This window comes from Petromyzon marinus, chromosome 59 (genome assembly GCF_048934315.1).
Source record: "Petromyzon marinus isolate PM22_M1 ecotype Great Lakes invasive population chromosome 59, UKy_Petmar_22M1.pri1.0, whole genome shotgun sequence".
NCBI classification, from domain to species: Eukaryota; Metazoa; Chordata; class Hyperoartia; order Petromyzontiformes; family Petromyzontidae; genus Petromyzon; species Petromyzon marinus.
The window spans coordinates 846,821-861,732 of record NC_133725.1 but is presented as its reverse complement, the minus strand read 5'-3'; the positions used below and the strand labels follow the sequence as shown (position 1 = coordinate 861,732).

Below are 14,912 nucleotides of genomic sequence, written 5' to 3'. Positions count from 1 at the left end.
GTGCCCATGTGTGTCCATGTGTATACGTGTGTCAATGTGTATACGTGTGTCCATGTGTATACGTGTGTCTATGTGTCCATGTGTATGCGTGTGTCCATGTGTATGCGTGTGCCCATGTGTGTCCATGTGTATACGTGTGTCCATGTGTGTCTGTGTCCATGTGTATACGTGTGTCCATGTGTATACGTGTGTCCATGTGTGTCCATGTGTATACGTGTGTCCACGTGTGTCCATGTGTATACGTGTGCCCATGTGTATGCGTGTGCCCATGTGTATGTGTCCATGTGTATACGTGTGTCCATGTGTATACGTGTGTGTCCACGTGTGTCCATGTGTATACGTGTGTCCATGTGTATACGTGTGTCCATGTGTATACGTGTGTCCATGTGTATACGTGTGTATGCGTGTGTCCATGTGTATACGTGTGCCCATGTGTATGTGTCCATGTGTGTCCAAGTGTATGCGTGTGTCCATGTGTATACGTGTGCCCATGTGTATGCGTGTGTCCATGTGTGTCCATGTGTATAGGTGTGTCCGTGTGTCCATGTGTATGCGTGTGTCCATGTGTGTCCATGTGTATAGGTGTGTCCATGTGTGTCCTTGTGTATACGTGTGTCCTTGTGTGTCCATGTGTGTCCATGTGTATACGTGTCCATGTGTGTCCATGTGTATACGTGTCCATGTGTGTCCATGTGTATACGTGTCCATGTGTGTCCATGTGTGTCCACGTGTGTCCACGTGCGTCTCGTCTCTTCCACCATCTCCCCCCTGGTGGCCCCACGCCTCTTCTCACAGGAACGACGCGAGACTTGGTAACTGCAATCATATTTACTTTTAAACTCCGTTCCAACTATGACAATGACGTTTAACACGCAGTAGCAGGCTTTCGCGATCAATATCATCCATAATGCAGGTTGTTTCGTGGGTTAGATCGCGTAAATCTATAAATGTGTCGTTAACCCCGCCACCACCCGAGACAGCCAATCGGTAAGGGTTGCGTCACGTGAACAGAACGTTGCCAACTCGTCACGAGCACAGCACCGCCGGTTGTGTTTAGAGAGCCAAGCCGCGACATTCACAATCCGAGTGTACGACGTTTCGCCAGTGATTACAAGCAGCTTCATTAGGCGAGAGCAGCCAGACCTGTGGCTGTAACGACACGTGGATACACTGACGCGATCTCACCACCACCCACCCGCACGACGGGAGAGGGACTCGGGCAGAGCGCCACGCGGGTTTGGCTCCGCGCAGTGGCCGTGGAAGTGGCCCGGCACGGGAGGCGTGAGCCGGGCACCGCCGCTGTGCCCAAGGTTGGCGAATACGCAGCGTCTGAACAATATCGAGCGTTGTATATTGTTCACTTGAAGTTTAGTTTGCCCGGCGTCTGCGTCGTTGGCCGAGGCAATGGACCAACGTCGCGCGTCACCACCGCAGCCCAAGAAAATCTCAAATCCACTCCCCTCTGAGAACCCGCGGGGCGTGGGATAACAAAAACACCGACACACCACCATCATCATCACCACCACCACCATAAGCCCAGTGGATGCGATTCTATTTGACATCTCGCACCCGTTGCTTTCGACTGCCGCGCCGGGAGGTTGGAATCGAACCCAGCAAGTTGCATACGGCGCAGCGCCGACAAGTCAGCGGGGGGGGGGGGGGGGCGACCTACGGCTACGGAGCCCCCCGGGGCGGCACTTGCTGAGGACAGCTGCTTCGTGACGTAGTTCATGAATAGACCCACCACTACACACACCACACACACCACTACACACACCATCACAAACACCACCAGCAACACACACCACTACACACACACACCACCAGCAGCACCAGCAGCACCAGCAACACCATCACTACACACACACCACCAGCAACACCACCACCATCACTACACACACACACCACCAGGACCACACACCACCACCACAAACACCACCAGCACCACACACCACCACCACAAACACCACCAGCACCACACACCACCACCACAAACACCACCAGCACCACACACCACCACCACAAACACCACCAGCACCACACACCACCACCACAAACACCACCAGCACCACACACCACCACCACAAACACCACCAGCACCACACACCACCACCACAAACACCACACACACACCCCACCAGCACCACACACACACACCACCAGCACCACACACACACACCACCAGCACCACACACACACCACCAGCACCACACACACACACCACCAGCACCACACACACACACCACCAGCCCCACACACACACACCACCAGCACCACACACACACCACCAGCACCACACACACACACCACCAGCACCACACACACACACCACCAGCAGCACCACACACACACACACACCACCAGCAGCACCACACACACACACCACCAGCAGCACCACACACACACCACCAGCAGCACCACACACACACCACCAGCAGCACCACACACACACCACCACACACACACCACCAGCAGCACCACACACACACACCACCAGCACCACACACACACACACACCACCAGCACCACACACACACACACCACCAGCACCACACACACCACCAGCACCACACACACCACCAGCACCAGCACCACACACACACACACCACCAGCACCACACACACACACACCCACCACCAGCACCACACACCACCACCACACACACACACCACCAGCACCACACACACACACCACCAGCACCACACACACACACCACCAGCACCACACACACACACCACCAGCACCATACACACCACCAGCACCATACACACACACCACCACACACACACACCACCAGCACCACACACACACACACCACCAGCACCACACACACACACCACCAGCCCCACACACACACACCACCAGCACCACACACACACCACCAGCACCACACACACACCACCAGCAGCACCACACACACACCACCAGCAGCACCACACACACACACCACCAGCAGCACCACACACACACACCACCAGCAGCACCACACACACACACCACCAGCAGCACCACACACACACCACCAGCAGCACCACACACACACACCACCAGCAGCACCACACACACACACCACCAGCACCACACACACACACACCACCAGCACCACACACACACACACCACCAGCACCACACACACACACACCACCAGCACCACACACACCACCAGCACCACACACACACACACCACCAGCACCACACACACACACACCACCAGCACCACACACACACACACCACCAGCACCACACACACACACACCACCAGCACCACACACACACACACCACCAGCACCACACACACACACACCACCAGCACCACACACACACACACACCACCAGCACCACACACACACACACCACCAGCACCACACACACACACACCCACCACCAGCACCACACACCACCACCACACACACACACCACCACCACCACACACACACACCACCAGCACCACACACACACACCACCAGCACCACACACACACACCACCAGCACCATACACACACACCACCACACACACACACCACCAGCACCACACACACCACCACCACAAACACCACAGCACCACACACACCACCACCACACACCAGTTGATGTGACGCTTAGGACTACATCGCGTTCGTGTAATGTTCAGTTTGCGTGTGCGTTAAGGTGGTGCGTGTTCAGGTTGTGTGTGTTCAGGTTGCGTGTAATGTTCAGTTTACGTGTGTGTTAATGTGGTGCATGTTCAGGTTGTGTGTGTTCAGGTTGCGTGTAATGTTCAGTTTACGTGTGCGTTAATGTGGTGCATGTTCAGGTTGTGTGTGCGTGTGTTCATGTTATGTGTTCAGGTTGTGTTCGGGTTGTGTGTGTTGGGGTTGTGTTCATGTTGTGTGTGTGTTGGGGTTGTGTTCATGTTGTGTGTGTGTTCAGGTTGTGTGTGTTCAGGTTATGTGGTCAGGTTGTGTTCGGGTTGTGTGTGTGTGTTGGGGTTGTGTGTGTGTGTTGGGGTTGTGTGTGTGTGTTGGGGTTGTGTGTTCAGATTGTGTTCGGGTTGTGTGCTCGTGTTCAGGTTGTGTGTTTGTCATTAATGCTCATCTCCATTCCGCCTCTCCGTCACTCTCATCGTCGAAGGTTCACCAGGCACACCTCCAGTGAAGGTTCACCAGGTACACCCCCAGTGAAGGTTCACCAGGTACACCCCCAGTGAAGGTTCACCAGGTACACCCCCAGTGAAGGTTCACCGGGTACACCTCCAGTGAAGGTTCACCAGGTACACCTCCAGTGAAGGTTCACCAGGTACACCTCCAGTGAAGGTTCACCAGGTACACCTCCAGTGAAGGTTCACCAGGCGCACCTCCAGTGAAGGTTCACCAGGCGCACCTCCAGTGAAGGTTCACCCGGCACACCTCCAGTGAAGGTTCACCCGGCACACCTCCAGTGAAGGTTCACCCGGCACACCTCCAGTGAAGGTTCACCAGGTACACCCCCAGTGAAGGTTCACCAGGTACACCCCCAGTGAAGGTTCACCAGGTACACCCCCAGTGAAGGTTCACCGGGTACACCTCCAGTGAAGGTTCACCAGGCACACCTCCAGTGAAGGTTCACCAGGCGCCCCTCCAGTGAAGGTTCACCAGGCACACCTCCAGTGAAGGTTCACCCGGCACACCTCCAGTGAAGGTTCACCCGGCACACCTCCAGTGAAGGTTCACCAGGTACACCTCCAGTGAAGGTTCACCCGGCACACCTCCAGTGAAGGTTCACCCGGCACACCTCCAGTGAAGGTTCACCAGGTACACCCCCAGTGAAGGTTCACCAGGTACACCTCCAGCGAAGATTCACCAGGTACACCTCCAGTGAAGGTTAACCAGGTACACCTCCAGTGAAGGTTCACCAGGTGTACCTCCAGCGAAGGTTCACCAGGTACACCCCCAGCGAAGGTTCACCAGGTACACCTCCAGCGAAGGTTCACCAGGTACACCTCCAGTGAAGGTTCACCAGGTACACCTCCAGTGAAGGTTCACCAGGTACACCTCCAGTGAAGGTTCACCAGGTACACCTCCAGTGAAGGTTCACCAGGTACACCTCCAGTGAAGGTTCACCAGGTGCACCTCCAGTGAAGGTTCACCAGGCGCACCTCCAGTGAAGGTTCACCAGGCGCACCTCCAGTGAAGGTTCACCAGGTACACCTCCAGTGAAGGTTCACCAGGCACACCTCCAGTGAAGGTTCACCAGGTACACCTCCAGTGAAGGTTCACCCGGCGCACCTCCAGCGAAGGTTCACCAGGTACACCTCCAGTGAAGGTTCACCAGGTGCACCTCCAGTGAAAGTTCACCAGGCACACCTCCAGTGAAGGTTCACCAGGTGCACCTCCAGTGAAGGTTCACCAGGCACACCTCCAGTGAAGGTTCACCAGGTACACCTCCAGTGAAGGTTCACCCGGCGCACCTCCAGCGAAGGTTCACCAGGTACACCTCCAGTGAAGGTTCACCAGGTGCACCTCCAGTGAAGGTTCACCAGGCACACCTCCAGTGAAGGTTCACCAGGTGCACCTCCAGTGAAGGTTCACCAGGTGCACCTCCAGTGAAGGTTCACCCGGCGCACCTCCAGCGAAGGTTCACCAGGCGCACCTCCAGTGAAGGCTCACCCGGCGCACCCCCAGTGAAGGTTCACCAGGCGCACCTCCAGTGAAGGCTCACCAGGTGCACCTCCAGTGAAGGTTCACCAGGCGCACCTCCAGTGAAGGCTCACCAGGCACACCTCCAGTGAAGGTTCACCAGGTGCACCCCCCAGTGAAGGTTCACCAGGTACACCCCCAGTGAAGGTTCACCCGTGACCCCTAAACGTTGCCCACCCACACACACAGAGCCAAGGGCTCTCAACCCCCGAGATGGGAAGCTGTAAGAACGCAGGAGAGACGAGTCGATGCATAGTCAGTTTAACGCAGCAGCAGCAGCAGTTGTAGCAGCGGAGAGGCTTTCGCGACCGACATTATCCAGATGTGTCGTCGAACCCGCCACCACCCGACGCAGCCAATTCAGCAAGGGTTTGTCACGTAAACAAAACGTTCCAATGAGTTACCAGTCTCAGCACGCACGGTTGTGTTGGAGAGTAAAAACATTTTGAATTCGAGTAGCTGCGACGTTTCGCCGGTAATTCCAACAACTGGCCTCATCGGGCGACAGCCAGAATTGAGGAAAATTCCACCGGTTCCGGACTTATGCATAGTTTTGAGAGTTTATAAATCTCTGCCGAACGGTCACTTGGCGAGTCATGACCACCCCTAGCTTGGCGACGAGTTAAAAGCGAAACCGATCCTTGGAGTTCCGGCCAAACATCACCTGGGGTTCGCACCGACCCCCACGCACGCAGCGGCATCAGCGGCTTGACGCGGCCACGCCGACGACTCCCAGCAAGGTGGAGCTACCGCAGGCGTCATCGAAGCGAACGTCACGGAAGGAAGAGGGGGGGGAGGGAGGGGGAGTGCCACCCCCCCCGCCCCAGGTGGCCAAAGCTACGAGTTGGAGAGGGCCTCCCTTGACAGCCGCCATCCGATGATGAGATATTTTCAAGAACGACGAGAACAAAAAGAACCAAAAACCCATTTAAACCGGAGCCGCCCCCAGACGCCGTTAAACGTCAGAGAGACCAAAATGGGACCCCTCTTTCCCCTATAGAGACTGGGTCTTAACGAAGGCTGCTGCCGTCTGGTTTAGGCCAGTCTCAAAGACAATACATCACACAGTATCAGAACCACACGTTTGTTTGCACGTTCACTACAAGCACTGCGTGTGGTTAATGCAGAAACTTGATTCCCTGTAAAAAGTTACTATTTGGTGTTTGAACTTTGTTTTATTGCCAGACAGAGTAAAACCTAGTATTATTTTTCATAATTTGATACTGGCAAAAAAAAGGCACCCCATGATGAAGCTGCTCAACCCCGAGGTATAAACGCTCTGACACGTGTGTGGCGTTGTCTCTGTGCTGTTCGCCTTGTGGCGTTGTTCTCTGGTCTGATAATGGTGGTGAGGCTAGGCCATGAAGAAGGCCAATCAGTCTCAAAGACAACGCATCACACATTAGTATCAGAGCCGCACGTTTGTGTCCGCACGTTCACCACAAGCACTGCGTGTGGTTAATGCAGAAACTCGATTCCTCGCAAAAGTTTACTATTTGGCGCTTGAACATCTTCGCACAACTCGTGTTTTACGTCGTACGTTGGAGAGCCCGCTAGCGTGACCACGGATGGCGGTTGAGGCAAGGGGAGGGCCTCGAGGTGTGACCGTGCGAGAAAACAAATCTAATGGTGGGGGCCCACCCGACCGATTACCGCACCCCCGCAGGTGATGATAATAATAATATAATGTCATGACCACGCGCCGCTGGGTACAGCCGCTTACAACCGCGCTGAGATAACACACGTGGAGGGGGGGGGGGGGAGATCCTTAACATAATCGTTTGTTATTCCTATGCACTATATGTAGTACTCTGCCTCTAATAACACTATGTTGCACGATAACATACATGAACAGGGATTTGATGACAAGAGGAACGATAATGGAAAGCGTAACAAGTTTAATATTCATAATTCTGAGCCTTCCTTCCACTCTCGTAAAAGCCTCGCCATTAATCTGCCGGGCACAGCAATCGCCGCCAATCGGCGCCACTTCCCATTCACGACACAGCAACAACAAAAACCGCGGATTTCGAGAGCTGTGGGCGTGCAACGGCTGCCATTTGTGATTCGAAACTTGGTTCGGAGGTTTTTTTTCCCTTCCTTCCTCCCCGCGGCCCCAAGATTCCGATTCATCGTCCGACGTTTCAAGCCGCGGGCGATCAAGGCCACCGGGCGTAACGATCCGAACAAATCTGCGCGTCGTCGTCGTCGTCAACCCTCCGACCGCCCGACACGGAAGAAGACGAAACGAGACTGTCGTGCGTGGCGCACGGTCCCCTCCCGTCGTAGCGGATCAACTCGACACCGATGGCGGCGGCGGCGGTGGGTGCGACAGAGATTCAGCGGCGGTGAGCTCGCGCGACGATTCTCTTCGGGGGAGGGGGCCGCGCCGAGCGTCTTCACGTCACGAATTCGGCGACTATTGCGATCGTGGCGTCCTGGATCTCGCCCCGAAGGCGCTCGACACGGTCGCAGGCGAATCGTCGATCTGGCCGCGGGAGTCGCTCCCGAACTTAACCCTCCGGCAACGAGCGGAGGGTTCTGAACGACGCAAAATTTGCGTTGGGCGGCCCGCCAACCCCAATTTCACGACGAATCCCGCGTCCGTCGCCTGCTACCGCCTTGTCCGCATCCGACCTATTAGTTGCACGGGCGAGCCGCTCTCGAAATCCACGCCGCTTCTTAAATCGACGGCCGGCCGGCCGCCGCGCGGACGTCCCCGGTCGCAGAGGGCAGGTTGCGTGGAACGCCCACACGTGGGGGAGCGACGCAAGTTGCACGCAACCGCCTGTGGGGAACGACCGCCACGACCAATCGCAGTCCGTCGCACGCCAACAGAACCGCGCGGCGCACGCCCCACCACCACCACCGCGCCCCCCATGGACCCGCGAGCAACGTGCCAATCGCGACGAGGAGTAACGGGCGGCGAAGACCGTAACGGTAAACGGCGGCAATGGTAACGAGAAGAATAAAAATGATTAACAAAAACAACTTTTAATTGGCCCTTCACGACGGTCGTGGATATTTGCGTGTGGCCAAGCGTGGTCATATGCAGGCACCTTGTGAGATTCACGCACACACACACACGCACACACACACACACGTGCACACGCGCACGCACGGACACTGCGAGTGTGCGTGCATTAGGGATGAGTTTAGGATTTAAAGATTTCGGGCGAGCGACTATTTTTTTAAATATAATTTCTGTTCGCGTAACGTTGCTCCGACTATTTATGTGGTCACGTGACGCTGGTTTTTATGCGAGACAAATTTACCGTCCCCGACGATTCGTTATTGTATGTATCTCTCTATCTCGAGAGAGAGACCAGCTCGACCAAGCGTTAGACGTGAATGTGCAATTTGATTGAGGGACTACTGCTGTGTGTTATGCTGGTGTGGTGTGGGGCCATTTGTTGTTAATTTAACACGCAGTCTTGTTGTTGTTGCCCAGGCTCGATAAATCGAACTTATAGGATGGATGTAATAGTCAATGCTTTATATATTGTGACGTGATTACCCATTCCTCGATTTAGCGCTCCCCTGTCAAGTCTTTGCTATCGTTTGTTGTCTTAAGCGATTTGTTTACCTTGCCATCAACTTGCACTTCTATCGTGCTGTTGAATTATTCGTTGTTGTAACGTTCTCATCCCGTGGCCCCACACTTGACATAATGCGAAAAAGAGCTTCATAGCTCATCGGATTTCCACCTCCTGCAGTGTAAATAAACATTCTGATTTTGATTCCGATCAATCGACTCGCCGCCGCCAGAGTATTGACCATCCAGATCCCGTCATTCGCAGTAGCGCCAAGGGTTCCAAAATTAGCCGAAATCCTGCGGAAGTTTTACTTAAATCGGGGGTTGATGCCACGGAGCCTCCATCGCCCTCCCAACCCCCCCCCCCCACTGCGATGCTCTCACTTGGTAAATAAAAATTATAACAAATTTTTTTTAGTTTAACCAGGTAGGGCCGCGCTGAGCTATGTAGCTCTTCTTTATAAGCGACCTGGCTATCATAAATCATCGTGTGATAAGCCGCTCAAATCAAGCAACTTACCATCATCGTGTGGAAATGTATAGCAGTGGCCACACACTCTAAAACGTGTGATGTTGACTCTAAACGTGGAGGGGAAGAACCGGAGGACTCGGAGTAAAAATCCACGCGACCACGTGGAGAAAGAAAGTGAGACACGCAAACTCCAGATACAGAGCAGGTGCCAGGGTCAGGATCGAACCCACGACATCCTACTACATACCAGGCGGAGGAGTTAACGTCTCGCCGACTAGACGACCGTAATAACAACATCATCCCTAGCGTGAGCGTGAGCGCGTGTCAGGAAGAGAAAGAGAGGAGAGAGAGGAGAGACAGAGAGCGAGGGCAGAGAGAGGGGAGAGAAACAGAGAGAGAGGAGAGAGAGAGAGAGAGGAGAGAGACAGAGACGAGAGAGAGATGCTCATTTGAGAGGTCGGGCGACCGCCATGTAGGCAATTTCGATCTCCTTGTCGGCAGGACAGGTGTTGGCAAACTCTTCGCGGGCGTACGCGCTGTCCAGGTATCGCCAGTAGCCTGTGAGCTCCCGCGGGATCGAGAAGCCGCGGTACTTCTTGCACACGACCTGCCGGGACGGAGAGACGGACGCGGAGCGGGAATGTTAGCGTCAGTCACGCAACGCTTACATACTTGCTGACGAAACTTAAAAACGATAAACTGTTTTTTTTTATTTTTACCAGGTAAGGCCCACCGAGCTATATAGCTCTTTTTCCTAAGCCACCTGATAGCTCAACGAATATCATCACGTGGAAATTAATAGCAGAAGCCAAATACACTAAAAATGCACGGAGATCCCCCCGTATAGCCGTTAACACTGTTGGGGCGAGCTCCGTTAGCGAGTAGCACCACCTATGAAGGTCGTTAGTGAGTAAAACACAGGGGAATCTACGCTTGGGGTGTCGAGAGCTTACAAATCTCTACCAGTTGGTGACTGGGTGAGTCGTGAGTCATTACAACCCTAACTTGGCGACGAGTTAAAATGGAAACTGATCCTTGGGGCTCCGGCCAAGCATCATCTGTGTTCACACCGACCCCTACGCACGCAGTGGCATTACAGGCTTGAGGCGGCCACGCCGACGACTCCCAGCAGAGTCGAGCCACCGGCAGGCGTCGTCGAAGCGAACGTCACGGAAGGAAGCGGGGGAGAGAGGGAGGGGGCTGCCACCCCATGGTAGGCGCAGCCGCCCCCACGCGGCACCAAGGGAGGGGGGGGGAACTCGGTGATGTCGTCGCTTCCTTTCAGCCAGGCACGGAGCCACGTCCTCGCGTCACTACCACGCGCGCGCGGGGCTCGCGAAGTGACATGTCAAGGCGTGTGTGTATTTTGTGAGTGTGTGAGCGTCTGAGCAAGTAAGAGAGCGGGTGGGTTGGTTGTTTTGTGACTGTGTGATGGTGTTTGTGTTGGCAATGTGGGGAGTGGTAGCGGGTGCCAAGCGTGGTGGCCAGCATCATGCTTGGCCGCCTTTGAATCTCTCATGGCGATATTTACACACCGCACCGGGCGGTCATTTGAGATCGAGTCGATCTAGGGTAGGATCCGGATTAGTTCAGATAATCGTCACTGGTGTTGGCCGAGAGTAGGAATTGAACTCGGGCTGCCGGGTTCGTAGCGTAGCACGTGAGCCACTGTGCCACTCGCACTGGAAAACAAGTGGAGGACGTTCAAACTCCACACAGAAAGAGGTGCCCAAGTCTGGAATCTTTCCATGAGGTTCAAGTTTTGCCACCGAGCCACCCTGCCGTCCAAAATCCATCACCAAGACATCGATCCGCTCACTTGCTCATGGACACGCGCTTGCATACTCGTTAACACACACCTTAAATCACTCACCCCAGTTCTGGCTCGCTCAACAACAACAACACTAAGTGGCGGTGACATCACCACGGAGCTTGTGCCAGGCCAGGTGCACTTTGAGGCCATCAAGTGAAGAGTCCAAGGCTCGCTGACAGAGGTCACGGGACAGACCCAGGTGCCGTGCGCTTTGACCGACTGAGATGGCGGGCAGATGCACCAGCTGTGCCTCCTACTGTGACAGCTCACTCGCTCACACACAACAACCGCCATTCGCCACTAGGTGGCGGTGACATCACCACGGCACTCGTGCCAGGCCAGGTACACTTTAAGTCCACGTGAAAGTGTCGGACGCACGCCGCCAAGAGGTCACGGGACAGACCCAGCAGGTGCCTGGCCGAAGCACCACCTGTGCCCCCTACTGTGCCAACCTGCTGGTGTTTTAGCCGCCCGGCTGAAACAGTCACTAACCATAACATCCGCCCACTCGCCCACAAAGACAAACACCCGCACGTACGCGCGCAACCTGTTCACAATAGCAGCACATCAACCCACGCACGCACGCGCCCTACGCAAACTGACCGCAATCACCCTCTACACCACTCCCCCGATCCCCCTCCCCGCTCAATGGCACACACACGCTCTCACCGATAACCGACCCGTTGACGATTCGTAATTGATTTTGGGGTCAGATCGCCACTTCGGTGAAGTGCGTATCGTACACCCCCTCTCCTCCGCCCGACAGGACAGGTGAACAAAGTCGGCACGCGATGAACAAACGTGGGGGCGCAGTGAATCAGTGGGGCAGCAGCAGCGGCGGCAGCAGCGGCAGCAGCGGCAGCAGCAGCGGCAGCAGCAGCGGCAGCAGCAGCAGTAGCTGTAGCAGGGGCAGCGCTGTCGGTCTCGGTGCTGCTGGAGAGCGATCTGCAATGTGGTTAGCGCCGGGGGTGGGTGGTGGTGCGGGTGTCTCGCTGGCTGTTCTGAACCGGTCCTGGGCCCTCCCCTAGGTAGACTCAGCCTCAAATGAGTACCTAGGGAGATAAAGGTGGCCGGGAGTGGTGCCGGCGACTTGGGCCTTACCATCAGCCCCACCAAAACTAAGCACCTGCCTGGGTATTTTGTACCATCGGACACTCCACCCCCACAACTCTCAATCGGTGATGGGGCAGTTGTAGAGAGAGTGGAGAGTTTCCCATACCTGGGCAGTGTGCTTCTGACCGGCTTCAGTTTAACAGCAGAGATCTCACTCCGAATCAGTCGAGCGACAATATCTTTTCATCGGTTGCGTAATGCTGTGTGGAAGCGACCTGGTCTGTCGCTCCGCACTAAGCTTCAGGTCTTCTCAGCCACAGTCATTCCCTCCCTTCTCTACGCTTGCGAAACGTGGACCCCCTTAATGGAACATCTTCGCCGGTTAGAAACATTTAGGCTAGCCTGCCTACGATCCATCCTGGATTTAACCAGGCTGGATTGTGTGAGGAGCTCACAAATCCTTGAAAGATCTGGGCAAGGTCCCATCGGTGAGCCCCTCTGGCAGACAAGGCTGCGTTGGCTGGGTCATGTAGCTCGCATGCCCAGCCACCGCATGCCGAAACAGCTTTTGTTCGGCCGGATCGAGGGGGCTAAACGGGCGCGGCACGGGCTAGAGAAGAGATGGAGTGATGTGGTACAGGAGGACGTGGAGCTGAGTGGACTTGCCGATGACTGGTACCAGCGGTGTCAAGATCGGCCTCTGTGGAGGAGGCTCGTGAAGGACGCTACTGGGCAGTTGGAGGCAGTCGCCCTCCAACAACAACGGAGGGCGGAGGAGCGACGCTCACAACAACGAGCGGAGCGCCGGGTGGCTAAAGCACAGCAGGTTGGCACAGTAGGGGGCACAGGTGGTGCATCAGCCAGTCATCTCAGTCAGTCGACCCGTGGCACCTGAGTCTGCCCCGTGACCTCCTGCCAGCGGGCGTTCGACACTTCACGTGGCCTCAGGGTGCACATGGCCTGGCACAAGCGTCGTGGGGACGTCACCGCCACTTAGTGGCGAATGGCGGTTGTTGTTGTTGAGTATCAGTGAGTGAGTGTGTGAGTATCAGTGTATGAGTATCAGTGATTGAGTGTGTGTATCAGCGAGTTTGTGCAAAAAAAATCAGTGAGTGAGTGGGCCCCCTCCCCACCTTGACGATGTGCAGCTTGGGCAGCAGGTTGCAGTCGGCCAGCGTGAAGTCGTCCCCGTCGAGGAACTTGCGCTGGGACTGCCCCAGGTCGTCGTCGTCGTCGTTCTGGTCCACCTCGTCGGGCAGCGGCGTGTTCATGAAGTCGTCCAGCTTCTTCAGCGACTTCAGCAGCGCCATCTCCAGCGCTGCGTCGCCGGCGGCGGCAAGAAGGCGGCGCGCCGACGTCACCCACGGCAACCACGACTGCGGCCGCGACCGGCGCACACGCTGTGGAGCTACGCCGCTGTGGTCTGTGCAGACCTGCGGAGTCTCTATGCGAATCTGTGGGTCTCTATTTGAGTCGCTGGTGACCGGGCTGAGGCCCTCAACTCGCTACACCTGAGACCTCAATTTAATGACAACTCAGTCCTCTGTGAGACTGTGAGTCTCTATGTGCATCTATGGGTCTCTATGCGAGACAATGGGTCTGTGTGATTCTAGATTTAAAGCTTTCGTGACTGCTAGGATCCATACTCTTTGGTTCTATTGGGTAAAGTCACATAGGAGAAAATAAAATAACAAAAAAAATTATTGTTATTTTATTTTCACCTACGTGACTTTACCCAATAGAACCAAAGAGTATGGGTCTGTGTGAGTTTACTGGTCGCTATGCAAATCGATGAGTCTCTATGCAAGGCTATAGGTCTCCCTCGTGTATACTGGAGAACGTATGGACATCTGTGCCGGCCTTCATAGGCGCTCGCGAACAGCCCTGGCCCTGGCAGCCTGCGAAGGCTAAATGGGGGATGTCTGTATTTGTCGCTGGGGATGAGGGGTAATGTGATTATCATTACGCTTGTTCAGCCGGGAAAGCCTCAACGAGCCTCAGGGCTCTTTGCGGTGGACCATGCCGACGGCACACACAATTGCCGGCTACTCTTTCCGAATGACGTCACAGGATCTTTAACATCCACCGTGAGTGAAGCAGGCTGCGTGTAGTAGTAGTATGATTATGGTTAATACCATGCCATCTTAGTAGTAAACGGAGCGACCTCTGCATTCAAACCACCCGGCTACATCACCACGCTATTATTATTAATTGGGGCGCTACGGTGGCGAGATGTTAACTACCTCGCCTGGTATACACGAGGTCGTGGGTTCGATCCCAACTCTGACGTCTGTTGTATATTTGGAGTTTGCATTTCTCTCTCCCTATGGTAGCGTGGATTTTTCTCCGGGTTCTCCGGCTTTTCCCTCCACAATTAGAATCAA

At 55.1% G+C, this 14,912-nt stretch overlaps 1 protein-coding gene and 2 long non-coding RNA genes across 3 annotated transcripts in view; 2 read left to right on the top strand and 1 right to left on the bottom strand.

Moving 5' to 3' along the window:
• The first annotated feature begins 4,455 nt into the window (after positions 1 to 4,455).
• On the top strand, positions 4,456 to 4,807 carry LOC142905819 (uncharacterized). Its single transcript, XR_012929815.1, has 3 exons — positions 4,456 to 4,527; positions 4,606 to 4,631; positions 4,762 to 4,807. It is a non-coding gene; the product is annotated as an uncharacterized LOC142905819 (long non-coding RNA).
• Positions 4,808 to 5,310: 503 nt separating this feature from the next.
• Positions 5,311 to 5,720, top strand: LOC142905820 (uncharacterized). Its single transcript, XR_012929816.1, has 3 exons — positions 5,311 to 5,359; positions 5,438 to 5,567; positions 5,672 to 5,720. It is a non-coding gene; the product is annotated as an uncharacterized LOC142905820 (long non-coding RNA).
• Positions 5,721 to 5,900: 180 nt separating this feature from the next.
• Positions 5,901 to 14,912, bottom strand: part of LOC116955412 (chloride intracellular channel protein 5-like) — a 42,239-nt gene continuing 33,227 nt past the window's right edge. Inside the window, exons 5-6 of the mRNA XM_032976478.2 lie at positions 13,662 to 13,846; positions 5,901 to 10,269 (exon numbers count right to left, since the gene is read on the bottom strand). Coding sequence (XP_032832369.1) covers positions 10,108 to 10,269; positions 13,662 to 13,846 — 347 coding nt within the window. The 3' untranslated portion in view covers positions 5,901 to 10,107. The remainder of the gene's footprint in view (positions 10,270 to 13,661; positions 13,847 to 14,912) is intronic.